The sequence below is a fragment of the Bufo gargarizans genome, chromosome 1, assembly GCF_014858855.1.
Source record: "Bufo gargarizans isolate SCDJY-AF-19 chromosome 1, ASM1485885v1, whole genome shotgun sequence".
In the NCBI taxonomy this organism is placed as follows: Eukaryota; Metazoa; Chordata; class Amphibia; order Anura; family Bufonidae; genus Bufo; species Bufo gargarizans.
In genome coordinates, this window is record NC_058080.1 from 736,398,834 (window position 1) to 736,426,469 (window position 27,636).

The window sequence follows — 27,636 nt, forward strand, 5'->3', positions numbered from 1 at the left end:
AGGTCAGCACTGATAATGACTGAGGATGAGCTCATGTGCGCACCTAGAGGTCAGGACTGATAATGACTGAGGATGAGCTCATGTGCGCCCCTAGAGGTCAGGACAGATAATTACTGAGGATGAGCTCATGTGCGCCCCTAGAGGTCAGGACTGATAATGACTGAGGAGATGAGCTCATGTGCGCTCCTAGAGGTCAGGACTGATAATGACTGAGGATGAGCTCAAGTGTGCCCCTAGAGGTCAGGACTGATAATGACTGAGGATGAGCTCATGTGCACCCCTAGAGGACAGGACTGATAATGACTGAGGATGAGCTCATGTGCGCCCCTAGAGGTCAGGACTGATAATGACTGAGGATGAGCTCATGTGCGCCCCTAGAGGTCAGCACTGATAATGACTGAGGATGAGCTCATGTGTGCCCCTAGAGGTCAGGGCTGATAATGACTGAGGATGAGCTCATGTGCGCCCCTAGAGGTCAGGACTGATAATGACTGAGGATGAGCTCATGTGCACCCCTAGAGGACAGGACTGATAATGACTGAGGATGAGCTCATGTGCGCTCCTAGGAGGTCAGGACTGATAATGACTGAGGATGAGCTCATGTGCACCCCTAGAGGACAGGACTGATAATGACTGAGGATGAGCTCATGTGCGCCCCTAGAGGTCAGGACTGATAATGACTGAGGATGAGCTCATGTGCGCCCCTAGAGGTCAGGACTGATAATGACTGAGGATGAGCTCATGTGCGCCCCTAGAGGTCAGGGCTGATAATGACTGAGGATGAGCTCATGTGCGCCCCTAGAGGTCAGGACTGATAATGACTGAGGATGAGCTCATGTGTGCTCCTAGAGGTCAGGACTGATAATGACTGAGGATAAGCTCATGTGTGCTCCTAGAGGTCAGGACTGATAATGACTGAGGATAAGCTCATGTGTGCTCCTAGAGGTCAGGACTGATAATGACTGAGGATGAGCTCATGTGCGCCCCTAGAGGTCAGGACTGATAATGACTGAGGAGATGAGCTCATGTGCGCCCCTAGAGGTCAGCACTGATAATGACTGAGGATGAGCTCATGTGTGCCCCTAGAGGTCAGCACTGATAATGACTGAGGATGAGCTCATGTGCGCCCCTAGAGGTCAGGACTGATAATGACTGAGGAGGAGCTCATGTGTGCCCCTAGAGGTCAGGACTGATAATGACTGAGGAGATGAGCTCATGTGCGCTCCTAGAGGTCAGGACTGACAATGACTGAGGATGAGCTCATGTGCGCCCCTAGAGGTCAGCACTGATAATGACTGAGGATGAGCTCATGTGCGCCCCTAGAGGTCAGGACTGATAATGACTGAGGATGAGCTCATGTGTGCTCCTAGAGGTCAGGACTGATAATGACTGAGGATGAGCTCATGTGCGCCCCTAGAGGTCAGGACAGATAATTACTGAGGATGAGCTCATGTGCGCCCCTAGAGGTCAGGACTGATAATGACTGAGGAGATAAGCTCATGTGCGCCCCTAGAGGTCAGCACTGATAATGACTGAGGATGAGCTCATGTGCGCCCCTAGAGGTCAGGACTGATAATGACTGAGGATGAGCTCATGTGTGCCCCTAGAGGTCAGGACTGATAATGACTGAGGATGAGCTCATGTGCGCCCCTAGAGGTCAGGACAGATAATTACTGAGGATAAGCTCATGTGCGCCCCTAGAGGTCAGGACTGATAATGACTGAGGATGAGCTCATGTGCGCTCCTAGAGGTCAGGACTAGAGTTGAGCGAACACCTGGATGTTCGGGTTCGAGAAGTTCGGCCGAACATCCCGGAAATGTTCGGGTTCGGGATCCGAACCCGATCCGAACTTCGTCCCGAACCCGAACCCCATTGAAGTCAATGGGGACCCGAACTTTTCGGCACTAAAAAGGCTGTAAAACAGCCCAGGAAAGAGCTAGAGGGCTGCAAAAGGCAGCAACATGTAGGTAAATCCCCTGCAAACAAATGTGGATAGGGAAATTAATTAAAATAAAAATTAAATAAATAAAAATTAACCAAAATCAATTGGAGAGAGGTTCCATAGCAGAGAATCTGGCTTCCCGTCACCCACCACTGGAACAGTCCATTCTCAGATATTTAGGCCCCGGCACCCAGGCAGAGGAGAGAGGTCCCGTAACAGAGAATCTGTCTTCATGTCAGCAGAGAATTAGTCTGCATGTCATAGCAGAGAATGAGGCTTCACGTCAGCCACCACTGCAACAGTCCATTGGCATATATTTAGGCCCAGCACCCAGGCAGAGGAGAGAGGTCCCGTAACAGACAATCTGGCTTCATGTCAGCAGAGAATTAGTCTGCATGTCATAGCAGAGAATCAGGCTTCACGTCAGCCACCACTGCAACAGTCCATTGTCATAAATTTAGGCCCAGCACCCAGGCAGAGGAGAGAGGTCCCGTAACAGACAATCTGGCTTCATGTCAGCAGAGAATTAGTCTGCATGTCATAGCAGAGAATGAGGCTTCACGTCAGCCACCACTGCAACAGTCCATTGGCATATATTTAGGCCTAGCACCCAGGCAGAGGAGAGAGGTCCCGTAACAGAGAATCTGGCTTCATGTCAGCAGAGAATCAGTCTGCATGTCATAGCAGAGAATCAGGCTTCACGTCAGCCACCACTGCAACAGTCCATTGTCATAAATTTAGGCCCAGCACCCAGGCAGAGGAGAGAGGTCCCGTAACAGAGAATCTGGCTTCATGTCAGCAGAGAATCAGTCTTCATATCATAGCAGAGAATCAGGCTTCACGTCACCCACCACTGTAAGAGTCAATTTTCATAAATTTAGGCCCAGAACCCAGGCAGAGGAGAAAGGTCCCGTAACAGACAATCTGGCTTCATGTCAGCAGAGAATCAGTCTTCATATCATAGCCTAGAATCAGGCTTCACGTCACCCACCACTGTAAGAGTCAATTTTCATAAATTTAGGCCCAGAACCCAGGCAGAGGAGAAAGGTCCCGTAACAGACAATCTGGCTTCATGTCAGCAGAGAATCAGTCTTCATATCATAGCAGAGAATCAGGCTTCACGTCACCCACCACTGCAACAGTCAATTGTCATAAATTTAGGCCCAGCACCCAGGCAGAGGAGAGAGCTCCCGTAACAGAGGATCTGGCTTCATGTCAGCAGAGAATCAGTCTGCATGTCATAGCAGAGAATGAGGCTTCACGTCACCCACCACTGCAACAGTCCATTGGCATATATTTAGGCCTAGCACACAGGCAGAGCAGAGAGGTCCCGTAACAGACAATCTGGCTTCATGTCAGCAGAGAATCAGTCTGCATGTCATAGCAGAGAATGAGGCTTCACGTCACCCACCACTGCAACAGTCCATTGGCATATATTTAGGCCTAGCACACAGGCAGAGCAGAGAGGTCCCGTAACAGACAATCTGGCTTCATGACAGCAGAGAATCAGTCTGCATGTCATAGCAGAGAATGAGGCTTCACGTCACCCACCACTGCAACAGTCCATTGGCATATATTTAGGCCTAGCACACAGGCAGAGCAGAGAGGTCCCGTAACAGACAATCTGGCTTCATGTCAGCAGAGAATCAGTCTGCATGTCATAGCAGAGAATGAGGCTTCACGTCACCCACCACTGCAACAGTCCATTGGCATATATTTAGGCCTAGCACACAGGCAGAGCAGAGAGGTCCCGTAACAGACAATCTGGCTTCATGACAGCAGAGAATCAGTCTGCATGTCATAGCAGAGAATGAGGCTTCACGTCACCCACCACTGCAACAGTCCATTGGCATATATTTAGGCCTAGCACACAGGCAGAGCAGAGAGGTCCCGTAACAGACAATCTGGCTTCATGTCAGCAGAGAATCAGTCTGCATGTCATAGCAGAGAATGAGGCTTCACGTCACCCACCACTGCAACAGTCCATTGGCATATATTTAGGCCTAGCACACAGGCAGAGCAGAGAGGTCCCGTAACAGACGATCTGGCTTCATGTCAGCAGAGAATCAGTCTGCATGTCATAGCAGAGAATCAGGCTTCACGTCAGCCACCACTGCAACAGTCCATGGTCATAAATTTAGGCCCAGCACCCAGGCAGAGGAGAGAGGTCCCGTAACAGACAATCTGGCTTCATGTCAGCAGAGAATTAGTCTGCATGTCATAGCAGAGAATCAGGCTTCATGTCAGCCACCACTGCAACAGTCCATTGGCATATATTTAGGCCTAGCACACAGGCAGAGGAGAGGTTCATTCAACTTTGGGTAGCATCGCAATATAATGGTAAAATGAAAATAAAAATAGGATTGAATGAGGAAGTGCCCTGGAGTCCAATAATATATGGTTATGGGGAGGTAGTTAATGTCTAATCTGGACAAGGGACGGACAGGTCCTGTGGGATCCATGCCTGGTTCATTTTTATGAACGTCAGCTTGTCCACATTGGCTGTAGACAGGCGGCTGCGTTTGTCTGTAATGACGCCCCCTGCCGTGCTGAATACACGTTCAGACAAAACGCTGGCTGCCGGGCAGGCCAGCACCTCCAAGGCATAAAAGGCTAGCTCTGGCCACGTGGACAATTTAGAGACCCAGAAGTTGAATGGGGCCGAACCATCAGTCAGTACGTGGAGGGGTGTGCACACGTACTGTTCCACCATGTTAGTGAAATGTTGCCTCCTGCTAACACGTTGCGTATCAGGTGGTGGTGCAGTTAGCTGTGGCGTGTTGACAAAAGTTTTCCACATCTCTGCCATGCTAACCCTGCCCTCAGAGGAGCTGGCCGTGACACAGCTGCCTTGGCGACCTCTTGCTCCTCCTCTGCCTTGGCCTTGGGCTTCCACTTGTTCCCCTGTGACATTTGGGAATGCTCTCAGTAGCGCGTCTACCAACGTGCGCTTGTACTCGCGCATCTTCCTATCACGCTCCAGTGCAGGAAGTAAGGTGGGCACATTGTCTTTGTAGCGTGGATCCAGCAGGGTGGCAACCCAGTAGTCCGCACAGGTTAAAATGTGGGCAACTCTGCTGTCGTTGCGCAGGCACTGCAGCATGTAGTCGCTCATGTGTGCCAGGCTGCCCAGGGGTAAGGACAAGCTGTCCTCTGTGGGAGGCGTATCGTCATCGTCCTGCCTTTCCCCCCAGCCACGCACCAGTGATGGACCCGAGCTGCGTTGGGTGCCACCCCGCTGTGACCATGCTTCATCCTCATCCTCCTCCACCTCCTCCTCATCCTCGTCCTCCTCGTCCTCCAGTAGTGGGCCCTGGCTGGCCACATTTGTACCTGGCCTCTGCTGTTGCAAAAAACCTCCCTCTGAGTCACTTCGAAGAGACTGGCCTGAAAGTGCTAAAAATGACCCCTCTTCCTCATCCTCCTCCTCCTCCTCCTGGGCCACCTCCTGTTCCATCATCGCCCTAAGTGTTTTCTCAAGGAGACATAGAAGTGGTATTGTAACGCTGATAACGGTGTCATCGCCACTGGCCATGTTGGTGGAGTACTCGAAACAGCGCAACAGGGCACACAGGTCTCGCATGGAGGCCCAGTCATTGGTGGTGAAGTGGTGCTGTTCTGTAGTGCGACTGACCCGTGCGTGCTGCAGCTGAAACTCCACTATGGCCTGCTGCTGCTCGCACAGTCTGTCCAGCATGTGCAAGGTGGAGTTCCACCTGGTGGGCACGTCGCATATGAGGCGGTGAGCGGGAAGGCCGAAGTTACGCTGTAGCGCAGACAGGCGAGCAGCGGCAGGATGTGAACGCCGGAAGCGCGAACAGACGGCCCGCACTTTATGCAGCAGCTCTGACATGTCGGGGTAGTTGTGAATGAACTTCTGCACCACCAAATTCAGCACATGCGCCAAGCAAGGGATGTGCGTCAAATTGGCTAGTCCCAGAGCTGCAACGAGATTTCGCCCATTATCACACACCACCAGGCCGGGCTTGAGGCTCACCGGCAGCAACCACTCGTCGGTCTGTTGTTCAATACCCCGCCACAACTCCTGTGCGGTGTGGGGCCTGTCCCCCAAACATATGAGTTTCAGAATGGCCTGCTGACGTTTACCCCGGGCTGTGCTGAAGTTGGTGGTGAAGGTGTGTGGCTGACTGGATGAGCAGGTGGAAGAAGAGGAGGAGGAAGCCGAGAAGGAGGAGGTGGCAACAGGAGGCAAAGAATGTTGCCCTGCGATCCTTGGCGGCGGCAGGACGTGCGCCAAACAGCTCTCCGCCTGGGGCCCAGCTGCCACTACATTTACCCAGTGTGCAGTTAGGGAGATATAGCGTCCCTGGCCGTGCTTACTGGTCCACGTATCTGTGGTTAGGTGGACCTTGCTACAGATGGCGTTGCGCAGTGCACACTTGATTTTATCGGATACTTGGTTGTGCAGGGAAGGCACGGCTCTCTTGGAGAAGTAGTGCCGGCTGGGAACAACATACTGTGGGACAGCAAGCGACATGAGCTGTTTGAAGCTGTCTGTGTCCACCAGCCTAAATGACAGCATTTCATAGGCCAGTAGTTTAGAAATGCTGGCATTCAGGGCCAGGGATCGAGGGTGGCTAGGTGGGAATTTACGCTTTCTATCAAATGTTTGTGAGATGGAGAGCTGAACGCTGGCGTGTGACATGGTTGAGACGCTTGGTGACGGAGGTGGTGGTGGTGGTGTTGGTGGTACATCCCCTGTTTGCTGGGCGGCAGGTGCCAACGTTCCTCCAGAGGCGGAGGAAGAGGCCGAGGCGGCAGCAGCAGAATAGGCCGAGGCGGCAGCAGCAGAAGAGGTAGCAGGGGGAGCCTGAGTGACTTCCTTGGTTTTAAGGTGTTTACTCCACTGCAGTTCATGCTTTGCATGCAGGTGCCTGGTCATGCAGGTTGTGCTCAGGTTCAGAACGTTAATGCCTCGCTTCAGGCTCTGATGGCACAGCGTGCAAACCACTCGGGTCTTGTCGTCAGCACATTGTTTGAAGAAGTGCCATGCCAGGGAACTCCTTGAAGCTGCCTTTGGGGTGCTCGGTCCCAGATGGCGGCGGTCAGTAGCAGGCGGAGTCTCTTGGCGGCGGGTGTTCTGCTTTTGCCCACTGCTCCCTCTTTTGCTACGCTGTTGGCTCGGTCTCACCACTGCCTCTTCCTCCGAACTGTGAAAGTCAGTGGCACGACCTTCATTCCATGTGGGGTCTAGGACCTCATCGTCCCCTGCATCGTCTTCCACCCAGTCTTGATCCCTGACCTCCTGTTCAGTCTGCACACTGCAGAAAGACGCAGCAGTTGGCACCTGTGTTTCGTCATCATCAGAGACATGCTGAGGTGGTATTCCCATGTCCTCATCATCAGGAAACATAAGTGGTTGTGCGTCAGTGCATTCTATGTCTTTCACCGCTGGGGAAGGGCTAGGTGGATGCCCTTGGGAAACCCTGCCAGCGGAGTCTTCAAACAGCATAAGAGACTGCTGCATAACTTGAGGCTGAGACAGTTTCCCTGGTATGCATGGGGGTGATGTGACAGACTGATGGGGTTGGTTTTCAGGCGCCATCTGTGCGCTTTCTGCAGAAGACTGGGTGGGAGATAATGTGAACGTGCTGGATCCACTGTCGGCCACCCAATTGACTAATGCCTGTACCTGCTCAGGCCTTACCATCCTTAGAACGGCATTGGGCCCCACCATATATCGCTGTAAATTCTGGCGGCTACTGGGACCTGAGGTAGTTGGTACACTAGGACGTGTGGATGTGGCAGAACGGCCACGTCCTCTCCCAGCACCAGAGGGTCCACTAACACCACCACGACCATGTCCACGTCCGCGTCCCTTACTAGATGTTTTTCTCATTGTTATGGTTCACCACAACAACAAATATATTATTTGGCCCAATGTATTGTATTCAAATTCAGCGGGATATAAATTTGAGGCCTAGTATTTAGGCGCTGGGTGACCGGTATGGATTTAGTGACAGAATTAGACTTGGAAATGCACAGAAGCGTGTGTGTGAAGTTATTCTGAATGACCCTATGTGCACCTTCAATATTATATACCCTTTTAGGGATAGATTTCAAATAGCTCTGATATAGCAGAAACCACTAAATTATGAAATTGCTAAATTGGGAATTGTACTTCAACCCAGAACAAAAAATGTGCTTTGACGGACACTAAATATCTTGCCCAGCAACAACAGTACAGCGGTGGGTAACGAGAGATTTAGAGGGATTTAAATTTGAGGCCTAGTATTTAGGCGCTGGGTCACCGGTATGGATTTAGTGACAGAATTAGACTTGGAAATGCACAGTAAGCGGTGTGTGTGAAGTTATTCTGAATGACCCTATGTGCACCTTCAATATTATATACCCTTTTAGGGATAGATTTCAAATAGCTCTGATATAGCAGAAACCACTAAATTATGAAATTGCTAAATTGGGAATTGTACTTCAACCCAGAACAAAAAATGTGCTTTGACGGACACTAAATATCTTGCCCAGCAACAACAGTACAGCGGTGGGTAACGAGAGATTTAGAGGGATTTAAATTTGAGGCCTAGTATTTAGGCGCTGGGTCACCGGTATGGATTTAGTGACAGAATTAGACTTGGAAATGCACAGAAGCGGTGTGTGTGAAGTTATTCTGAATGACCCTATGTGCACCTTCAATATTATATACCCTTTTAGGGATAGATTTCAAATAGCTCTGATATAGCAGGAAACCACTAAATTATGAAATTGCTAAATTGGGAATTGTACTTCAACCCAGAACAAAAAATGTGCTTTGACGGACACTAAATATCTTGCCCAGCAACAACAGTACAGCGGTGGTAACGAGAGATTTAGAGGGATTTAAATTTGAGGCCTAGTATTTAGGCGCTGGGTCACCGGTATGGATTTAGTGACAGAATTAGACTTGGAAATGCACAGAAGCGTGTGTGTGAAGTTATTCTGAATGACCCTATGTGCACCTTCAATATTATATACCCTTTTAGGGATAGATTTCAAATAGCTCTGATATAGCAGAAACCACTAAATTATGAAATTGCTAAATTGGGAATTGTACTTCAACCCAGAACAAAAAATGTGCTTTGACGGACACTAAATATCTTGCCCAGCAACAACAGTACAGCGGTGGGTAACGAGAGATTTAGAGGGATTTAAATTTGAGGCCTAGTATTTAGGCGCTGGGTCACCGGTATGGATTTAGTGACAGAATTAGACTTGGAAATGCACAGAAGCGTGTGTGTGAAGTTATTCTGAATGACCCTATGTGCACCTTCAATATTATATACCCTTTTAGGGATAGATTTCAAATAGCTCTGATATAGCAGAAACCACTAAATTATGAAATTGCTAAATTGGGAATTGTACTTCAACCCAGAACAAAAAATGTGCTTTGACGGACACTAAATATCTTGCCCAGCAACAACAGTACAGCGGTGGGTAACGAGAGATTTAGAGGGATTTAAATTTGAGGCCTAGTATTTAGGCGCTGGGTCACCGGTATGGATTTAGTGACAGAATTAGACTTGGAAATACACAGTAGCGGGTGTGTGTGAAGTTATTCTGAATGACCCTATGTGCACCTTCAATATTATATACCCTTTTAGGGATAGATTTCAAATAGCTCTGATATAGCAGAAACCACTAAATTATGAAATTGCTAAATTGGGAATTGTACTTCAACCCAGAACAAAAAATGTGCTTTGACGGACACTAAATATCTTGCCCAGCAACAACAGTACAGCGGTGGGTAACGAGAGATTTAGAGGGAATTAAATTTGAGGCCTAGTATTTAGGCGCTGGGTCACCGGTATGGATTTAGTGACAGAATTAGACTTGGAAATACACAGTAGCGGGTGTGTGTGAAGTTATTCTGAATGACCCTATGTGCACCTTCAATATTATATACCCTTTTAGGGATAGATTTCAAATAGCTCTGATATAGCAGAAACCACTAAATTATGAAATTGCTAAATTGGGAATTGTACTTCAACCCAGAACAAAAAATGTGCTTTGACGGACACTAAATATCTTGCCCAGCAACAACAGTACAGCGGTGGGTAACGAGAGATTTAGAGGGAATTAAATTTGAGGCCTAGTATTTAGGCGCTGGGTCACCGGTATGGATTTAGTGACAGAATTAGACTTGGAAATGCACAGAAGCGTGTGTGTGAAGTTATTCTGAATGACCCTATGTGCACCTTCAATATTATATACCCTTTTAGGGATAGATTTCAAATAGCTCTGATATAGCAGAAACCACTAAATTATGAAATTGCTAAATTGGGAATTGTACTTCAACCCAGAACAAAAAATGTGCTTTGACGGACACTAAATATCTTGCCCAGCAACAACAGTACAGCGGTGGGTAACGAGAGATTTAGAGGGATTTAAATTTGAGGCCTAGTATTTAGGCGCTGGGTCACCGGTATGGATTTAGTGACAGAATTAGACTTGGAAATGCACAGAAGCGTGTGTGTGAAGTTATTCTGAATGACCCTATGTGCACCTTCAATATTATATACCCTTTTAGGGATAGATTTCAAATAGCTCTGATATAGCAGAAACCACTAAATTATGAAATTGCTAAATTGGGAATTGTACTTCAACCCAGAACAAAAAATGTGCTTTGACGGACACTAAATATCTTGCCCAGCAACAACAGTACAGTGGTGGGTAACGAGAGATTTAGAGGGATTTAAATTTGAGGCCTAGTATTTAGGCGCTGGGTCACCGGTATGGATTTAGTGACAGAATTAGACTTGGAAATGCACAGAAGCGTGTGTGTGAAGTTATTCTGAATGACCCTATGTGCACCTTCAATATTATATACCCTTTTAGGGATAGATTTCAAATAGCTCTGATATAGCAGAAACCACTAAATTATGAAATTGCTAAATTGGGAATTGTACTTCAACCCAGAACAAGAAATGTGCTTGAACGGACACTAAATATCTTGCCCAGCAACAACAGTACAGCGGTGGGTAACGAGAGATTTAGAGGGAATTAAATTTGAGGCCTAGTATTTAGGCGCTGGGTCACCGGTATGGATTTAGTGACAGAATTAGACTTGGAAATACACAGTAGCGGGTGTGTGTGAAGTTATTCTGAATGACCCTATGTGCACCTTCAATATTATATACCCTTTTAGGGATAGATTTCAAATAGCTCTGATATAGCAGAAACCACTAAATTATGAAATTGCTAAATTGGGAATTGTACTTCAACCCAGAACAAAAAATGTGCTTTGACGGACACTAAATATCTTGCCCAGCAACAACAGTACAGCGGTGGGTAACGAGAGATTTAGAGGGAATTAAATTTGAGGCCTAGTATTTAGGCGCTGGGTCACCGGTATGGATTTAGTGACAGAATTAGACTTGGAAATACACAGTAGCGGGTGTGTGTGAAGTTATTCTGAATGACCCTATGTGCACCTTCAATATTATATACCCTTTTTGGGATAGATTTCAAATAGCTCTGATATAGCAGGAACCACTAAATTATGAAATTGCTAAATTGGGAATTGTACTTCAACCCAGAACAAAAAATGTGCTTTGACGGGCACTAAATAACTTTCCCAGCTACAACAGGACAACGGTAACGAGAGATTTAGAGGGATTTAAATTTGAGGCCTAGTATTTAGGCGCTGGGTGACAGGTATGGGTTTAGTGACAGAATTAGACTTGGAAATACACAGTAGCGGGTGTGTGTGAAGTTATTCTGAATGACCCTATGTGCACCTTCAATATTATATACCCTTTTTGGGATAGATTTCAAATAGCTCTGATATAGCAGAAACCACTAAATTATGAAATTGCTAAATTGGGAATTGTACTTCAACCCAGAACAAAAAATGTGCTTTGACGGACACTAAATATCTTGCCCAGCAACAACAGTACAGCGGTGGGTAACGAGAGATTTAGAGGGAATTAAATTTGAGGCCTAGTATTTAGGCGCTGGGTCACCGGTATGGATTTAGTGACAGAATTAGACTTGGAAATACACAGTAGCGGGTGTGTGTGAAGTTACTCTGAATGACCCTATGTGCACCTTCAATATTATATACCCTTTTTGGGATAGATTTCAAAGAGCTCTGATATAGCAGGAACCACTAAATTATGAAATTGCTAAATTGGGAATTGTATTTCAACCCAGAACAAGAAATGTGCTTGAACGGACACTAAATAACTCGCCCAGCTACAGCACTAGGGACAGATTTAGCGGGATATAAATTTGAGGCCTAGTATTTAGGCGCTGGGTGACCGGTATGGATTTAGTGACAGAATTAGACTGGGATATGGCCAAAAAATGAACAGACTATTGCTGGTTAAATGCACTTGGTGTGACAGCTTCACCCTGATGTAGGCTTTAGCCAAAAAACAACCACACCATTGAGGGTTAAATGCACTTGGTGACAGGCGCAGCTTGCCCCTGATTTTGTATATGGCCAAAAAATGAACAGACTATTGCTGGTTAAATGCACTTGGTGTGACAGCTTCACCCTGATGTAGGCTTTAGCCAAAAAACAACCACACCATTGAGGGTTAAATGCACTTGGTGACAGGCGCAGCTTGCCCCTGATTTTGTATATGGCCAAAAAATGAACAGACTATTGCTGGTTAAATGCACTTGGTGTGACAGCTTCACCCTGATGTAGGCTTTAGCCAAAAAACAACCACACCATTGAGGGTTAAATGCACTTGGTCGCAGCTTGTGCTGGCGCACCACAAGACACAAAATGGCCGCCGATCACCCCAGAAAAATGAGACTGACAAACGGTCTGTGCAGCCTAAAAACAGTGAGCAATTGAGGATCAGCAGCTCAATGATCCACAGCTGCAGATCGATCAGTTAATCAAGTCCTTTGGAGGAGTTAATCTGCCTAATCTCGCCCTACTGTCGCAGCCGCAACCTCTCCCTACGCTAATCAGAGCAGAGTGACGGGCGGCGCTATGTGACTCCAGCTTAAATAGAGGCTGGGTCACATGGTGCTCTGGCCAATCACAGCCATGCCAATAGTAGGCATGGCTGTGATGGCCTCTTGGGGCAAGTAGTATGACGCTTGTTGATTGGCTGCTTTGCAGCCTTTCAAAAAGCGCCAAGAAAGCGTCACAAAAGCGCGAAGAAAGCGACGAACACCGAACCCGAACCCGGACTTTTACGAAAATGTCCGGGTTCGGGTCCGTGTCACGGACACCCCAAAATTCGGTACGAACCCGAACTATACAGTTCGAGTTCGCTCATCCCTAGTCAGGACTGATAATGACTGAGGAGATGAGCTCATGTGCGCCCCTAGAGGTCAGGACTGATAATGACTGAGGATGAGCTCATGTGTGCCCCTAGAGGTCAGGACAGATAATTACTGAGGATAAGCTCATATGTGCCCCTAGAGGTCAGGACTGATAATGACTGAGGATGAGCTCATGTGCGCCCCTAGAGGTCAGGACTGATAATGACTGAAGATGAGCTCATGTGTGCCCCTAGAGGTCAGGACTGATAATGACTGAGGATGAGCTCATGTGTGCCCCTAGAGGTCAGGACTGATAATGACTGAGGGGATGAGCTTATGTGCGCCCCTAGAGGTCAGGGCTGATAATGACTGAGGATGAGCTCATGTGCACCCCTAGAGGTCAGGGCTGATAATGACTGTGGATGAGCTCATGTGTGCCCCTAGAGTTCAGGACAGATAATGACTGAGGATGAGCTCATGTGTGCCCCTAGAGGTCAGCACTGATGATAACTGAGGATGAGCTCATGTGTGCTCCTAGAGGTCTGGACTGATAATAACTGAGGATGAGCTCATGTGCGCCCCTAGAGGTCAGGACTGATAATGACTGAGGATGAGCTCATGTGCGCCCCTAGAGGTCAGGACTGAAAATTACTGAGGATGAGCTCATGTGTGCCCCTAGAGGTCAGGACTAGTAATGACTGAGGATGAGCTCATGTGTGCCCCTAGAGGTCAGGACTGATAATGACTGAGGATGAGCTCATGTGTGCCCCTAGAGGTCAGGACTGATAATGACTGAGGATGAGCTCATGTGCGCCCCTAGAGGTCAGGACTGATAATGACTGAGGATGAGCTCATGTGTGCTCCTAGAGGTCAGGACTGATAATGACTGAGGATGAGCTCATGTGCGCTCCTAGAGGTCAGGACTGATAATGACTGAGGATGAGCTCATGTGCGCCCCTAGAGGTCAGGACTGATAATGACTGAGGATGAGATCATGTGCGCTCCTAGAGGTCAGGACTGATAATGACTGAGGATGAGCTCATGTGCGCTCCTAGAGGTCAGGACTGATAATGACTGAGGATGAGCTCATGTGCGCCCCTAGAGGTCAGGACTGATAATGACTGAGGATGAGCTCATGTGCGCCCCTAGAGGTCAGGACTGATAATGACTGAGGATGAGCTCATGTGTGCCCCTAGAGGTCAGGACTGATAATGACTGAGGATGAGCTCATGTGCGCCCCTAGAGGTCTGGACTGATAATGACTGAGGATGAGCTCATGTGCGCCCCTAGAGGTCAGGACTGATAATGACTGAGGATGAGCTCATGTGCGCCCCTAGAGGTCAGGACTGATAATGACTGAGGATGAGCTCATGTGCGCCCCTAGAGGTCAGGACTGATAATGACTGAGGATGAGCTCATGTGCACCCCTAGAGGTCAGGACTAATAATGACTGAGGATGAGCTCATGTGCGCCCCTAGAGGTCAGGACTGATAATGACTGAGGATGAGCTCATGTGTGCCCCTAGAGGTCAGGACTGATAATGACTGAGGATGAGCTCATGTGTGCTCCTAGAGGTAAGGACTGATAATGACTGAGGATGAGCTCATGTGCACCCCTAGAGGTCTGGACTGATAATGACTGAGGATAAGCTCATGTGCACCCCTAGAGGTCAGGACTAATAATGACTGAGGATGAGCTCATGTGCGCTCCTAGAGGTCAGGACTGATAATGACTGAGGATGAGTTCATGTGCGCTCCTAGGAGGTCAGGACTGATAATGACTGAGGATGAGCTCATGTGTGCCCCTAGAGGTCAGGACTGATAATGACTGAGGATGAGCTCATGTGTGCCCCTAGAGGTCTGGACTGATAATAACTGAGGATGAGCTCATGTGTGCCCCTAGAGGTCAGGGCTGATAATGACTGAGGATGAGTTCATGTGCGCCCCTAGAGGTCAGGACTGATAATGACTGAGGACGAGCTCATGTGCGCCCCTAGAGGTCAGGACTGATAATAACTGAGGATGAGCTCATGTGCGCCCCTAGAGGTCAGGGCTGATAATGACTGAGGATGAGTTCATGTGCGCTCCTAGGAGGTCAGGACTGATAATGACTGAGGATGAGCTCATGTGCGCCCCTAGAGGTCAGGGCTGATAATGACTGAGGATGAGCTCATGTGCGCCCCTAGAGGTCAGGGCTGATAATGACTGAGGATGAGTTCATGTGCGCTCCTAGGAGGTCAGGACTGATAATGACTGAGGATGAGCTCATGTGCGCCCCTAGAGGTCAGGACTGATAATGACTGAGAGGACGAGCTCATGTGTGCCGTTAGAGGTCTAGAGAGGTCAGGACTGATAATGACTGAGGAGAAGAGCTCATGTGCGGCACTAGAGGTCAGTGCTGATAATGACTGAGGATGAGCTCATATGCGCCTCTAGAGGTCAGTGCTGTTAATGACTCAGTGGATGAGCTCATGTGTGCCCCTAGAGGTCAGGACTGATAGTGACCCGAGGATGAGCTCATGTGTGCCCCTAGAGGTTAGGGCTGATAATGACAACAGTGATGCAGGTGATCTATGCACTGTGACTGATGGCAGTATCATTTTTTGACCCGCTGGGCCAGACTCATGTGAAAATAATGTGGTTGCTGGTGGCCATCAGGAGACTGATGTGCTTGAGGAGATGTGGGTCGAGTCTGTGAGCTTGATGTGGGATGAGAAAATATCTGGTGGTGACTGTATGCTGGAGCGGTGTACAGAACCAGTGATGGATCATGGAGGGACCTCTTTGGAGGCCACTGATAAGGTGCAGCACGGGTAATGCTGAGAAGAGCCTGGATTTTCTGGTGGATGATGATGGGGAGGTTTGTGGTGCAGAACTCTGGTGACCTGAGTATTGACACCTCAAACAGGGATATGCTGCAGGATATGGGGGATAATACTGGTGTAATAGTGACCCGAGGTGACACCTAAGCTCCTGGACGATGAAATCGTTAAGGTCTGAGCGCTGATGGAGCTGATGGAGCTGGTAGGCTTGTTGATGAACTGCTTAGTGATTAGACCGAGATAATTGGGAAAAATTGCTCACAGGTGTCAGTTGTCAGCAGTAACCTGGAGTATAACACCGCCATGCTGAGGGGTCATGGTAGAAGTGTGTGTAGTAGAAACACTGCCCCCTGCAGGTCAGGAGTATGATGGAGAAGCCGAGACCCCACAGAGCTAAGTTATTCCCAGGTTGAGAGGGAAGCCACCGAACGGCAAGACGCATCCTGTAGATGCAGATGTGAGGCCCGGGCACTGATATTACCGACGGTGTAAACCAGGCTGCCTGTGGAAACAATGGAGATGTGGTTATGGAGAGTGAGGTGGTGCACGTTATGGTGAGTGCCCGACACATGAGCTCGTATGTGATCAGGTATCAGAGCTCATGTTGTGGTGGGTGCCCCGACACATGAGCTTGTGTGTTCTCAGGTATCAGAGCTCATGTTGTGGTGGGTGCCCCGACACATGAGCTCGTGTGTGATCAGGTATCAGAGCTCATGTTGTGGTGGGTGCCCCGACACATGAGCTCGTGTGGGATCAGGTATCAGAGCTCATGTTGTGGTGGGTGCCCCGACACATGAGCTCGTATGTGATCAGGTATCAGAGCTCATGTTGTGGTGGGTGCCCCGACACATGAGCTCGTATGTGATCAGGTATCAGAGCTCATGTTGTGGTGGGTGCCCCGACATATGAGCTTGTGTGTGATCAGGTATCAGAGCTCATGTTGTGGTAGGCTCCCCGACACATAAGCTCGTGTGGGATCAGGTATCAGAGCTCATGTTGTGGTAGGCTCCCCGACATATGGGCTTGTGTGTGATCAGGTATCAGAGCTCATGTTGTGGTGGGTGCCCCGACACATGAGCTCGTGTGTGATCAGGTATCAGAGCTCATGTTGTGGTGGGTGCCCCGACACATGAGCTCGTGTGGGATCAGGTATCAGAGCTCATGTTGTGGTGGGTGCCCCGACACATGAGCTCGTATGTGATCAGGTATCAGAGCTCATGTTGTGGTGGGTGCCCCGACACATGAGCTCGTATGTGATCAGGTATCAGAGCTCATGTTGTGGTAGGCTCCCCGACACATAAGCTCGTGTGGGATCAGGTATCAGAGCTCATGTTGTGGTAGGCTCCCCGACACATAAGCTCGTGTGGGATCAGGTATCAGAGCTCATGTTGTGGTGGGCTCCCCGACATATGGGCTTGTGTGTGATCAGGTATCAGAGCTCATGTTGTGGTGGGCGCCCCAACATATGAGCTTGTGTCTGATCAGGTATCAGAGCTCATGTTGTGGCGGGCGCCCTGACATATGAGCTTAAGGTGTCAGAGCTGGGAGTAATGACAGGTAATAGAAGTAATGAGGGGTAATGCCAGGTAATGAGAGTAGTGACAGGTAATGAGAGTAGTGAAAGGTAATGAGAGTAGTGACAGGTAATGAGAGTAGTGACAGGTAATGAGAGTAGTGACAGGTAATGAGAGTAGTGACAGGTAATGAGAGTAGTGACAGGTAATGAGAGTAGTGACAGGTAATGAGAGTAGTGACAGGTAATGAGAGTAGTGACAGGTAATGAGAGTAGTGACAGGTAATGGGAGTGTAACGGATCTCCTGGCACCCCGACAGGGTACCTCCGTTGATGGATGCTTCCAGTGCTTCCCGGGGACTCCAAGCACTACGCTCTACACCAAAACTACCACAGGAGCCAGGAACAGCTCTTACAAGAGCTAGTAGTTATAGCCAGGGGAGTATAGCAAATCTTCAGCGTATAGCAATCCCCACACACATGTGATGAGGCTCTATGTTGAATGTAAAACAGCAACTCTTTAATGGGTTATTTTTCAGCCTTTTATGCAGGTCTCCTAGCAAGGGACACTCCCCCAGGGGCCCTTGTAGAAGACTGTGACAGTTTATATTTTAGCCAATCACATGCATTTACAGTATTGAAACCTTCCCGGCAATCAACAAAATACAATGAGCATTGTCTTTGACGCAATTAACTAACACACTGGCATTGTCTGAGACGCAATTAACTAACACACTGGCATTGTCTGAGACGCAATTAACTAACACACTGGCATTGTCTGAGACGCAATTAACTAACACACAGGCATTGTCTGAGATGCAATTAACTAACACACTGGCCTTGTCTGAGACGCAATTAACTAACACACTGGCCTTGTCTGAGACGCAATCAACAAAATGCATTTACCAAGGATAATGGGCTAACTTAATCACTACCAGACAGAACACACACATTTTTCCCAAAACACCTCAAAACCCCACATATCCCCATAATGTATACATCCATGGATAGCTCTGATCTGGGTGAACAACATATCCAAAAATCACCCAGATCCGAGCGGGGGTTCCCGAATTCCATGGAAGTCACATTTGGCCGGCCGCAAGCATGGCTTTCCTGCCCAAAACAGTTCCACAGATTTAAGCTGTGCGGCCGGTCTGTCTTCTCCTTCAAAGTTAGTATGGGCCATAATCTTGGGGCAAGAGGCTAGCAACCAGGCCCCTCCAAAACCCAGTGGCGAGGTTGGATTCGCCACAAGGAGTAATGACAGGTAATGAGTGGTAATGGGAGTAATGACAGGTAATTAGTGGTAATAGGAGCAATGACAGGTAATAGGAGTAATGACAGGTAATGGGAGTAGTGACAGGTAATGAGTGGTAATGGGAGAAATGACAGGTAATGAGGGAGTAATGATAGGTAATGGAAGTAATGACAGGTAATGAGAGTAGTGACAGGTAATAAGTTGTATTGGGAGTAATGATAAGTAATGAGTGGTAATAGCAGTAATGACAGATAATGGGAGTAATGACAGGTAATGGGAGTAGTGACAGGTAATGAGTGGTAATGGGAGTAATGACAGGGAATGAGGGAGTAATGGGAGTAGTGACAGGTAATTAGAGAGTAATTACAGATAATAATGGAGTAGTTACAGATAATGAGGGAGTGATGACAAGTAATGAGAGTAGTGACAGGTAATGAGTGGTAATGGGAGTAATGACCCGTAATGGGAGTAGTGACAGGTAATGAGTGGTAATGGGAGTAATGACAGGTAATAAGAGTAGTGACAGGTAATGAGAGTAGTGACAGGTAATGAGAGTAGTGACAGGTAATGAGAGGTAATGGGAGTAATTACAAGTAATGAGTGGTAATGTGAGCAATGACAGGTAATGGGAGTAGTAACAGGTAATGAGTGGTAATGGGAGTAATGACAGTTAATGAGAGTAATGCCAGGTAATGAGTGAGTAATGACAGGTAATGAAGGAGTAGTGACAGGTAATAAGGAAATAATGACAGGCAATGGGAGTAGTGACAGGTAATGAGGGGCAATGGCAGTAATAAGAGTCTTGCAGAAGCACCCAGATTCACTCATTTCTGTGGGGTCCTCTCCACCCTTCTGCTCCCCGATCTATCACCGGTTCCTCAGGGATGCTGGCTCGTTGGGTTGGAGTCTAGTAGAGGTCCCTGGTGGGACCATTGTTCATTCTAGTTCCTGTGCCGAGGACTTGTAGGTTCTTGAGTCGTTTCCTCTTTTCTTCTCCTGTTTTGTCTGCTTTCTGTGGTAGAGACTTTTGGTGAACGGAAAAGCTTTTAACATTTTAGAGTAATATAGGAAGACCTGTCCCCCCGACCTCTGAGGGTCGGTACCAGCATGTGGGGTGACAATACTGCAGGGGAGACGCTCCATAGGACTCATTACAGAGAAGCATGGTCCTAAAGTAAACCTGGCTGATACTCCTGTCTGCTCTTCAGTCAATCTGCAGGATGAAGATGTCCAAGTCACATACGCCGATATCAAGAAGCCTCCAGGGAAGAAGAAGGTGAAATCTTCCAAACAAGAGAAAGGTAAAGTGCAGGATAACCAGGAGCAGCTGAGCATCTTCTGGCCTCCATCATCAAAGCGCTTTCTTCTATTACCTCCATATCATAACCATACATTTCAACCAAATAATTATATAATTATACCGCCAAACCTGACCAGATATCAACACCACATAGTAATAGAATAATACCTCAGCTCTATGCCCAGATATTACCACCACATAGTAGTAGAATAATACCTCAGCTCTATGCCCAGATATTACCACCACATAGTAGTAGAATAATACCTCAGCTCTATGCCCAGATATTACCGCCACATAGTAATAGAATAATACCTCCGCACTGTGACCAGATATTACCACCACATAGTAATAGAATAATACCTCTGCACCATGAACAGATATTACCACCACATAGTAATAGAATAATACCTCCGCACTGTGACCAGATATTACCACCACATAGTAATAGAATAATACCTCCACACCATGACCAGATATTACCACCACATAGTAATAGAATAATACCCGCGCACTATTACCAGATATTACCACCACATAGTAATAGAATAATACCTCCGCACTGTGACCAGATATTACCACCACATAGTAATAGAATAATACCTCCGCACTGTGACCAGATATTACCACCACATAGTAATAGAATAATACCTCCGCACTGTGACCAGATATTACCACCACATAGTAATAGAATAATACCTCCACACCATGACCAGATATTACCACCACATAGTAATAGAATAATACCCGCGCACTATTACCAGATATTACCACCACATAGTAATAGAATAATACCTCCGCACTGTGACAGATATTACCACCACATAGTAATAGAATAATACCCGCGCACTATTACCAGATATTACCACCACATGGTAATAGAATAATACCTCCGCACTGTGACCAGATATTACCACCACATAGTAATAGAATAATACCTCCGCACCATGAACAGATATTACCACCACATAGTAATAGAATAATACCTCCGCACTATTACCAGATATTACCACCACATGGTAATAGAATAATACCTCCGCACTGTGACCAGATATTACCACCACATAGTAATAGAATAATACCTCCGCACTATGACCAGATATTACCACCACAAGGTAATAGAATAATACCTCCGCACCATGAACAGATATTACCACCACATAGTAATAGAATAATACCTCCGCACTATGACCAGATATTACCACCACAAAGTAATAGAATAATACCCGCGCACTATTACCAGATATTACCACCACATAGTAATAGAATAATACCTCCGCACTATGACAAGATTTTACCACCACATAGTAATAGAATAATACCTCCGCACTATGACAAGATATTACCATCACATAGTAGTAGAATAATACCTCCGCACTATGACCAGATATTACCACCACATAGTAATAGAATAATACCTCCGCACTATGACAAGATATTACCATCACATAGTAGTAGAATAATACCTCCGCACTATGACCAGATATTACCACCACATAGTAATAGAATAATACCTCTGCACTCTGACCAGATATTACCACCACATAGTAATAGAATAATACCCGTGCACTATTACCAGATATTACCACCACATAGTAATAGAATAATACCTCCGCACCATGAACAGATATTACCATCACATAGTAGTAGAATAATACCCGCCCACTATTACCAGATATTACCACCACATAGTAATAGAATAATACCTCCACACCATGAACAGATATTACCACCACATAGTAATAGAATAATACCTCCGCACCATGAACAGATATTACCATCACATAGTAGTAGAATAATACCTCCGCACTCTGACCAGATATTACCACCACATAGTAATAGAATAATACCTCTGCACCATGACCAGATATTACCACCACATAGTAATAGAATAATACCTCAGCACTGTGACCAGATATTACCATCACATAGTAGTAGAATAATACCTCCGCACTCTGACCAGATATTACCACCACATAGTAATAGAATAATACCTCTGCACCATGACCAGATATTACCACCACATAGTAATAGAATAATTCCTCCGCACTCTGACCAGATATTACCACCACATAGTAATAGAATAATACCTCCGCACTATGACCAGATATTACCACCACATAGTAATAGAATAATACCTCCGCACCATGAACAGATATTACCATCACATAGTAGTAGAATAATACCTCCGCACTGTGACCAGATATTACCACCACATAGTAATAGAATAATACCTTCGCACCATGAACAGATATTACCACCACATAGTAATAGAATAATACCTCCGCACCATGACCAGATATTACCACCACATAGTAATAGAATAATACCTCCGCACCATGAACAGATATTACCACCACATAGTAATAGAATAATACCTCTGCACTGTGACCAGATATTACCACCACATAGTAATAGAATAATACCTCTGCACCATGACCAGATATTACCACCACATAGTAATAGAATAATACCTCCGCACCATGAACAGATATTACCATCACATAGTAGTAGAATAATACCTCCGCACTCTGACCAGATATTACCACCACATAGTAATAGAATAATACCTCTGCACCATGAACAGATATTACCACCACATAGTAATAGAATAATTCCTCCGCACTCTGACCAGATATTACCACCACATAGTAATAGAATAATACCTCTGCACCATGAACAGATATTACCATCACATAGTAGTAGAATAATACCTCCGCACTGTGACCAGATATTACCACCACATAGTAATAGAATAATACCTTCGCACCATGAACAGATATTACCACCACATAGTAATAGAATAATACCTCCGCACCATGACCAGATATTACCACCACATAGTAATAGAATAATACCTCCGCACCATGAACAGATATTACCATCACATAGTAGTAGAATAATACCTCCGCACTCTGACCAGATATTACCACCACATAGTAATAGAATAATACCTCCGCACCATGAACAGATATTACCATCACATAGTAGTAGAATAATACCTCCGCACTGTGACCAGATATTACCACCACATAGTAATAGAATAATACCTTCGCACCATGAACAGATATTACCACCACATAGTAATAGAATAATACCTCCGCACCATGAACAGATATTACCACCACATAGTAATAGAATAATACCTCCGCACTATGACCAGATATTACCACCACAAAGTAATAGAATAATACCCGCGCACTATTACCAGATATTACCACCACATAGTAATAGAATAATACCTCCGCACTGTGACCAGATATTACCACCACATAGTAATAGAATAATACCTCCGCACTATGACCAGATATTACCACCACAAGGTAATAGAATAATACCTCCGCACCATGAACAGATATTACCACCACATAGTAATAGAATAATACCTCCGCACTATGACCAGATATTACCACCACAAAGTAATAGAATAATACCCGCGCACCATTACCAGATATTACCACCACATAGTAATAGAATAATACCTCCGCACTGTGACCAGATATTACCACCACATAGTAATAGAATAATACCTCCGCACTATGACCAGATATTACCACCACAAGGTAATAGAATAATACCTCCGCACCATGAACAGATATTACCACCACATAGTAGTAGAATAATACCTCCGCACTCTGACCAGATATTACCACCACATAGTAATAGAATAATACCTCTGCACCATGACCAGATATTACCACCACATAGTAATAGAATAATTCCTCCGCACTCTGACCAGATATTACCACCACATAGTAATAGAATAATACCTCCGCACCATGAACAGATATTACCATCACATAGTAGTAGAATAATACCTCCGCACTGTGACCAGATATTACCACCACATAGTAATAGAATAATTCCTCCGCACTCTGACCAGATATTACCACCACATAGTAATAGAATAATACCTTCGCACCATGAACAGATATTACCACCACATAGTAATAGAATAATACCTCCGCACCATGACCAGATATTAATGCCACATTGTAATAATTGCAACAGGCGCCTCCCCGTAGGGCCTTCTATATAACATGCGTCTTAGGCCTCATGCACATGACCGTGCTGTTTTTTGCGGTGCATAAACCGTGGATCCGCAAAAAACGGAAGCCACCCGTGTGCTTTCCGCAATTTGCGGAACGGAACGGGCGGCCCATTGTAGAAATGCCTATTTTTGTCTGCAAAATGGACAAGAATTGGACATGTTATATATTTTTTTGCGGGGTTAGGGAACGGAGCAACGGATGTGGACAGCACACAGAGTGCTGTCCGCATCTTTTGCGGCCCCATTGAATTGAATGGGTCCGCATCCGAGCCGCAAAAACTGCGGCTCGGATGCGGACCAAAGCATCAGTCATGTGCATGAGGCCTTAGGTGTAGAAAATGCAGAGTGGTATGTTGCGGCCTAAATGTTTCTTTATGTGTCACGGTGCTCCTACCTGGATACGGAAGAACCCCAGGCTTTGGCTCCGAAGCAATAGATAGGGGGAATAATTGAGGGATTTGAAGAAATAACTTGAGTCCAGACCTTGAAATGAAGTTCAACGGCAGCTTTACTTGACTAAACATTTTTCCAGTTTCAGGCTTTGTCTTGGTTCCAGCAGGCTTTAGCATTAAACTGGCAGGCAAACTCAACTCTGCTATATCCTTCTCTCACTCTACTGAACTGACAAGCTGACTTGGTGTCTTTGTTTCCTCTTTATGCTGCACTTCACTCTTGTAGTCAGACTTATCTTCAGCCAAAAAGTAGGTTAGAATCCTGGCAGCTCCAACATGGAGTCTCAACCAGAACAAACCAGAACTTCCCCACCTCCTTCTGGTAGCAAAGGGGGGGGGGGGGGAGAATGGAATGGTAAGTTCCATTCTCTCTAAGGATAGCTCTACCATTTTCGCTGCCACCTGCTGGTGAACCAGGGACATTATATGTAATAAACAGTTACTAGGGATGAGCGAACCCGAACTGTATAGTTCGGGTTCGTACCGAATTTTGGGGTGTCCGTGACACGGACCCGAACCCGGACATTTTCGTAAAAGTCCACGTTCAGGTTCGGTGTTTGTCGCTTTCTTGGCGCTTTTTGAAAGGCTGCAAAGCAGCCAATCAACAAGCGTCATACTACTTGCCCCAAGAGGCCGTCACAGCCATGCCTACTATTGGCATGGCTGTGATTGGCCGTGCAGCATGTGACCCCGCCTCTATTTAAGCTGGAGTCACATAGCGCCGCCCGTCACTCTGCTCTGATTAGCGTAGGGAGAGGTTGCGGCTGCGACGTTAGGGCGAGATTAGGCAGATTAACTCCTCCAAAGGACTTCATTCAGAGATCGATCTGCAGCTGTGGATGATTGAACTGCTGCTATTCAATTGCTCACTGTTTTTAGGCTGCCCAGAGCGTTTTTCTGTCACTTTTTTCTGGGGTGATCGGCGGCCATTTTGTGTCTTGTGGTGCGCCAGCACAAGCTGCCACCAAGTGCATTTAACCCTCAATGGTGTGGTTATTTTTTGGCCATATCCCAGTCTAATTCTGTCAGTAAACCTATACCTGTCACCCAGCGCCTAAATACTAGGCCTCAAATCTATATCCAGCTAAATCTGTGGTTACTGCTGTGCCTGTATTAGTGTAATACGGCACCTAAATAGATGCCAGATAGTGTTAGGTGTCTGTAAAAAAAGGCCTGAATTTGAATTCAATACATTGGGCCAAATAATATTTTTGTTGTTGTGGTGAACGGTAACAATGAGGAAAACATCTAGTAAGGGACGCGGACGTGGACATGGTCGTGGTGGTGTTAGTGGACCCTCTGGTGCTGGGAGAGGACGTGGCCGTTCTGCCACATCCACACGTCCTAGTGAACCAACTACCTCAGGTCCCAGTAGCCGCCAGAATTTACAGCGATATATGGTGGGGCCCAATGCCGTTCTAAGGATGGTAAGGCCTGAGCAGGTACAGGCATTAGTCAATTGGGTGGCCGACAGTGGATCCAGCACGTTCACATTATCTCCCACCCAGTCTTCTGCAGAAAGCGCACAGATGGCGCCTGAAAACCAACCCCATCAGTCTGTCACATCACCCCCATGCATACCAGGGAAACTGTCTCAGCCTCAAGTTATGCAGCAGTCTCTTATGCTGTTTGAAGACTCTGCTGGCAGGGCTTCCCAAGGGCATCCACCTAGCCCTTCCCCAGCGGTGAAAGACATAGAATGCACTGACGCACAACCACTTATGTTTCCTGATGATGAGGACATGGGAATACCACCTCAGCACGTCTCTGATGATGACGAAACACAGGTGCCAACTGCTGCGTCTTTCTGCAGTGTGCAGACTGAACAGGAGGTCAGGGATCAAGACTGGGTGGAAGACGATGCAGGGGACGATGAGGTCCTAGACCCCACATCGAATGAAGGTCGTGCCACTGACTTTCACAGTTCGGAGGAAGAGGCAGTGGTGAGACCGAGCCAACAGCGTAGCAAAAGAGGGAGCAGTGGGCAAAAGCAGAACACCCGCCGCCAAGAGACTCCGCCTGCTACTGACCGCCGCCATCTGGGACCGAGCACCCCAAAGGCAGCTTCAAGGAGTTCCCTGGCATGGCACTTCTTCAAACAATGTGCTGACGACAAGACCCGAGTGGTTTGCACGCTGTGCCATCAGAGCCTGAAGCGAGGCATTAACGTTCTGAACCTGAGCACAACCTGCATGACCAGGCACCTGCATGCAAAGCATGAACTGCAGTGGAGTAACCACCTTAAAACCAAGGAAGTCACTCAGGCTCCCCCTGCTACCTCTTCTGCTGCTGCCGCCTCGGCCTATTCTGCTGCTGCCGCCTCGGCCTCTTCTGCTGCTGCCGCCTCGGCCTCTTCTGCTGCTGCCGCCTCGGCCTCTTCTGCTGCTGCCGCCTCGGCCTCTTCTGCTGCTGCCGCCTCGGCCTCTTCCTCCGCCTCTGGAGGAACGTTGGCACCTGCCGCCCAGCAAACAGGGGATGTACCACCAACACCACCACCACCTCCGTCACCAAGCGTCTCCACCATGTCACACGCCAGCGTTCAGCTCTCCATCTCACAAACATTTGAGAGAAAGCGTAAATTCCCACCTAGCCACCCTCGATCCCTGGCCCTGAATGCCAGCATTTCTAAACTACTGGCCTATGAAATGCTGTCATTTAGGCTGGTGGACACAGACAGCTTCAAACAGCTCATGTCGCTTGCTGTCCCACAGTATGTTGTTCCCAGCCGCCACTACTTCTCCAAGAGAGCCGTGCCTTCCCTGCACAACCAAGTATCCGATAAAATCAAGTGTGCACTGCGCAACGCCATCTGTGGCAAGGTCCACCTAACCACAGATACGTGGACCAGTAAGCACGACCAGGGACGCTATATCTCCCTAACTGCACACTGGGTAAATGTAGTGGCAGCTGGGCCCCAGGCGGAGAGCTGTTTGGCGCACGTCCTTCCGCCGCCAAGGATCGCAGGGCAACATTCTTTGCCTCCTGTTGCCTCCTCCTCCTTCTCGGCTTCCTCCTCCTCTTCTTCCACCTGCTCATCCAGTCAGCCACACACCTTCACCA

General features: G+C 47.2%; 1 protein-coding gene across 2 annotated transcripts in view; it reads left to right on the forward strand.

Annotated features, from left to right (window-relative positions):
- The window catches only part of LOC122924916 (killer cell lectin-like receptor subfamily G member 1), a 106,105-nt gene that overhangs the window by 7,575 nt on the left and 70,894 nt on the right, over positions 1-27,636 (forward strand). The window contains exon 2 of one of the 2 annotated variants that reach the window (XM_044276461.1): positions 19,985-20,077. The exons of the other annotated variant lie outside the window; for it this stretch is intronic. Within the exon in view, the coding sequence (XP_044132396.1) occupies positions 19,985-20,077 (93 nt within the window). The remainder of the gene's footprint in view (positions 1-19,984; positions 20,078-27,636) is intronic. 2 annotated transcript variants of the gene reach the window in all.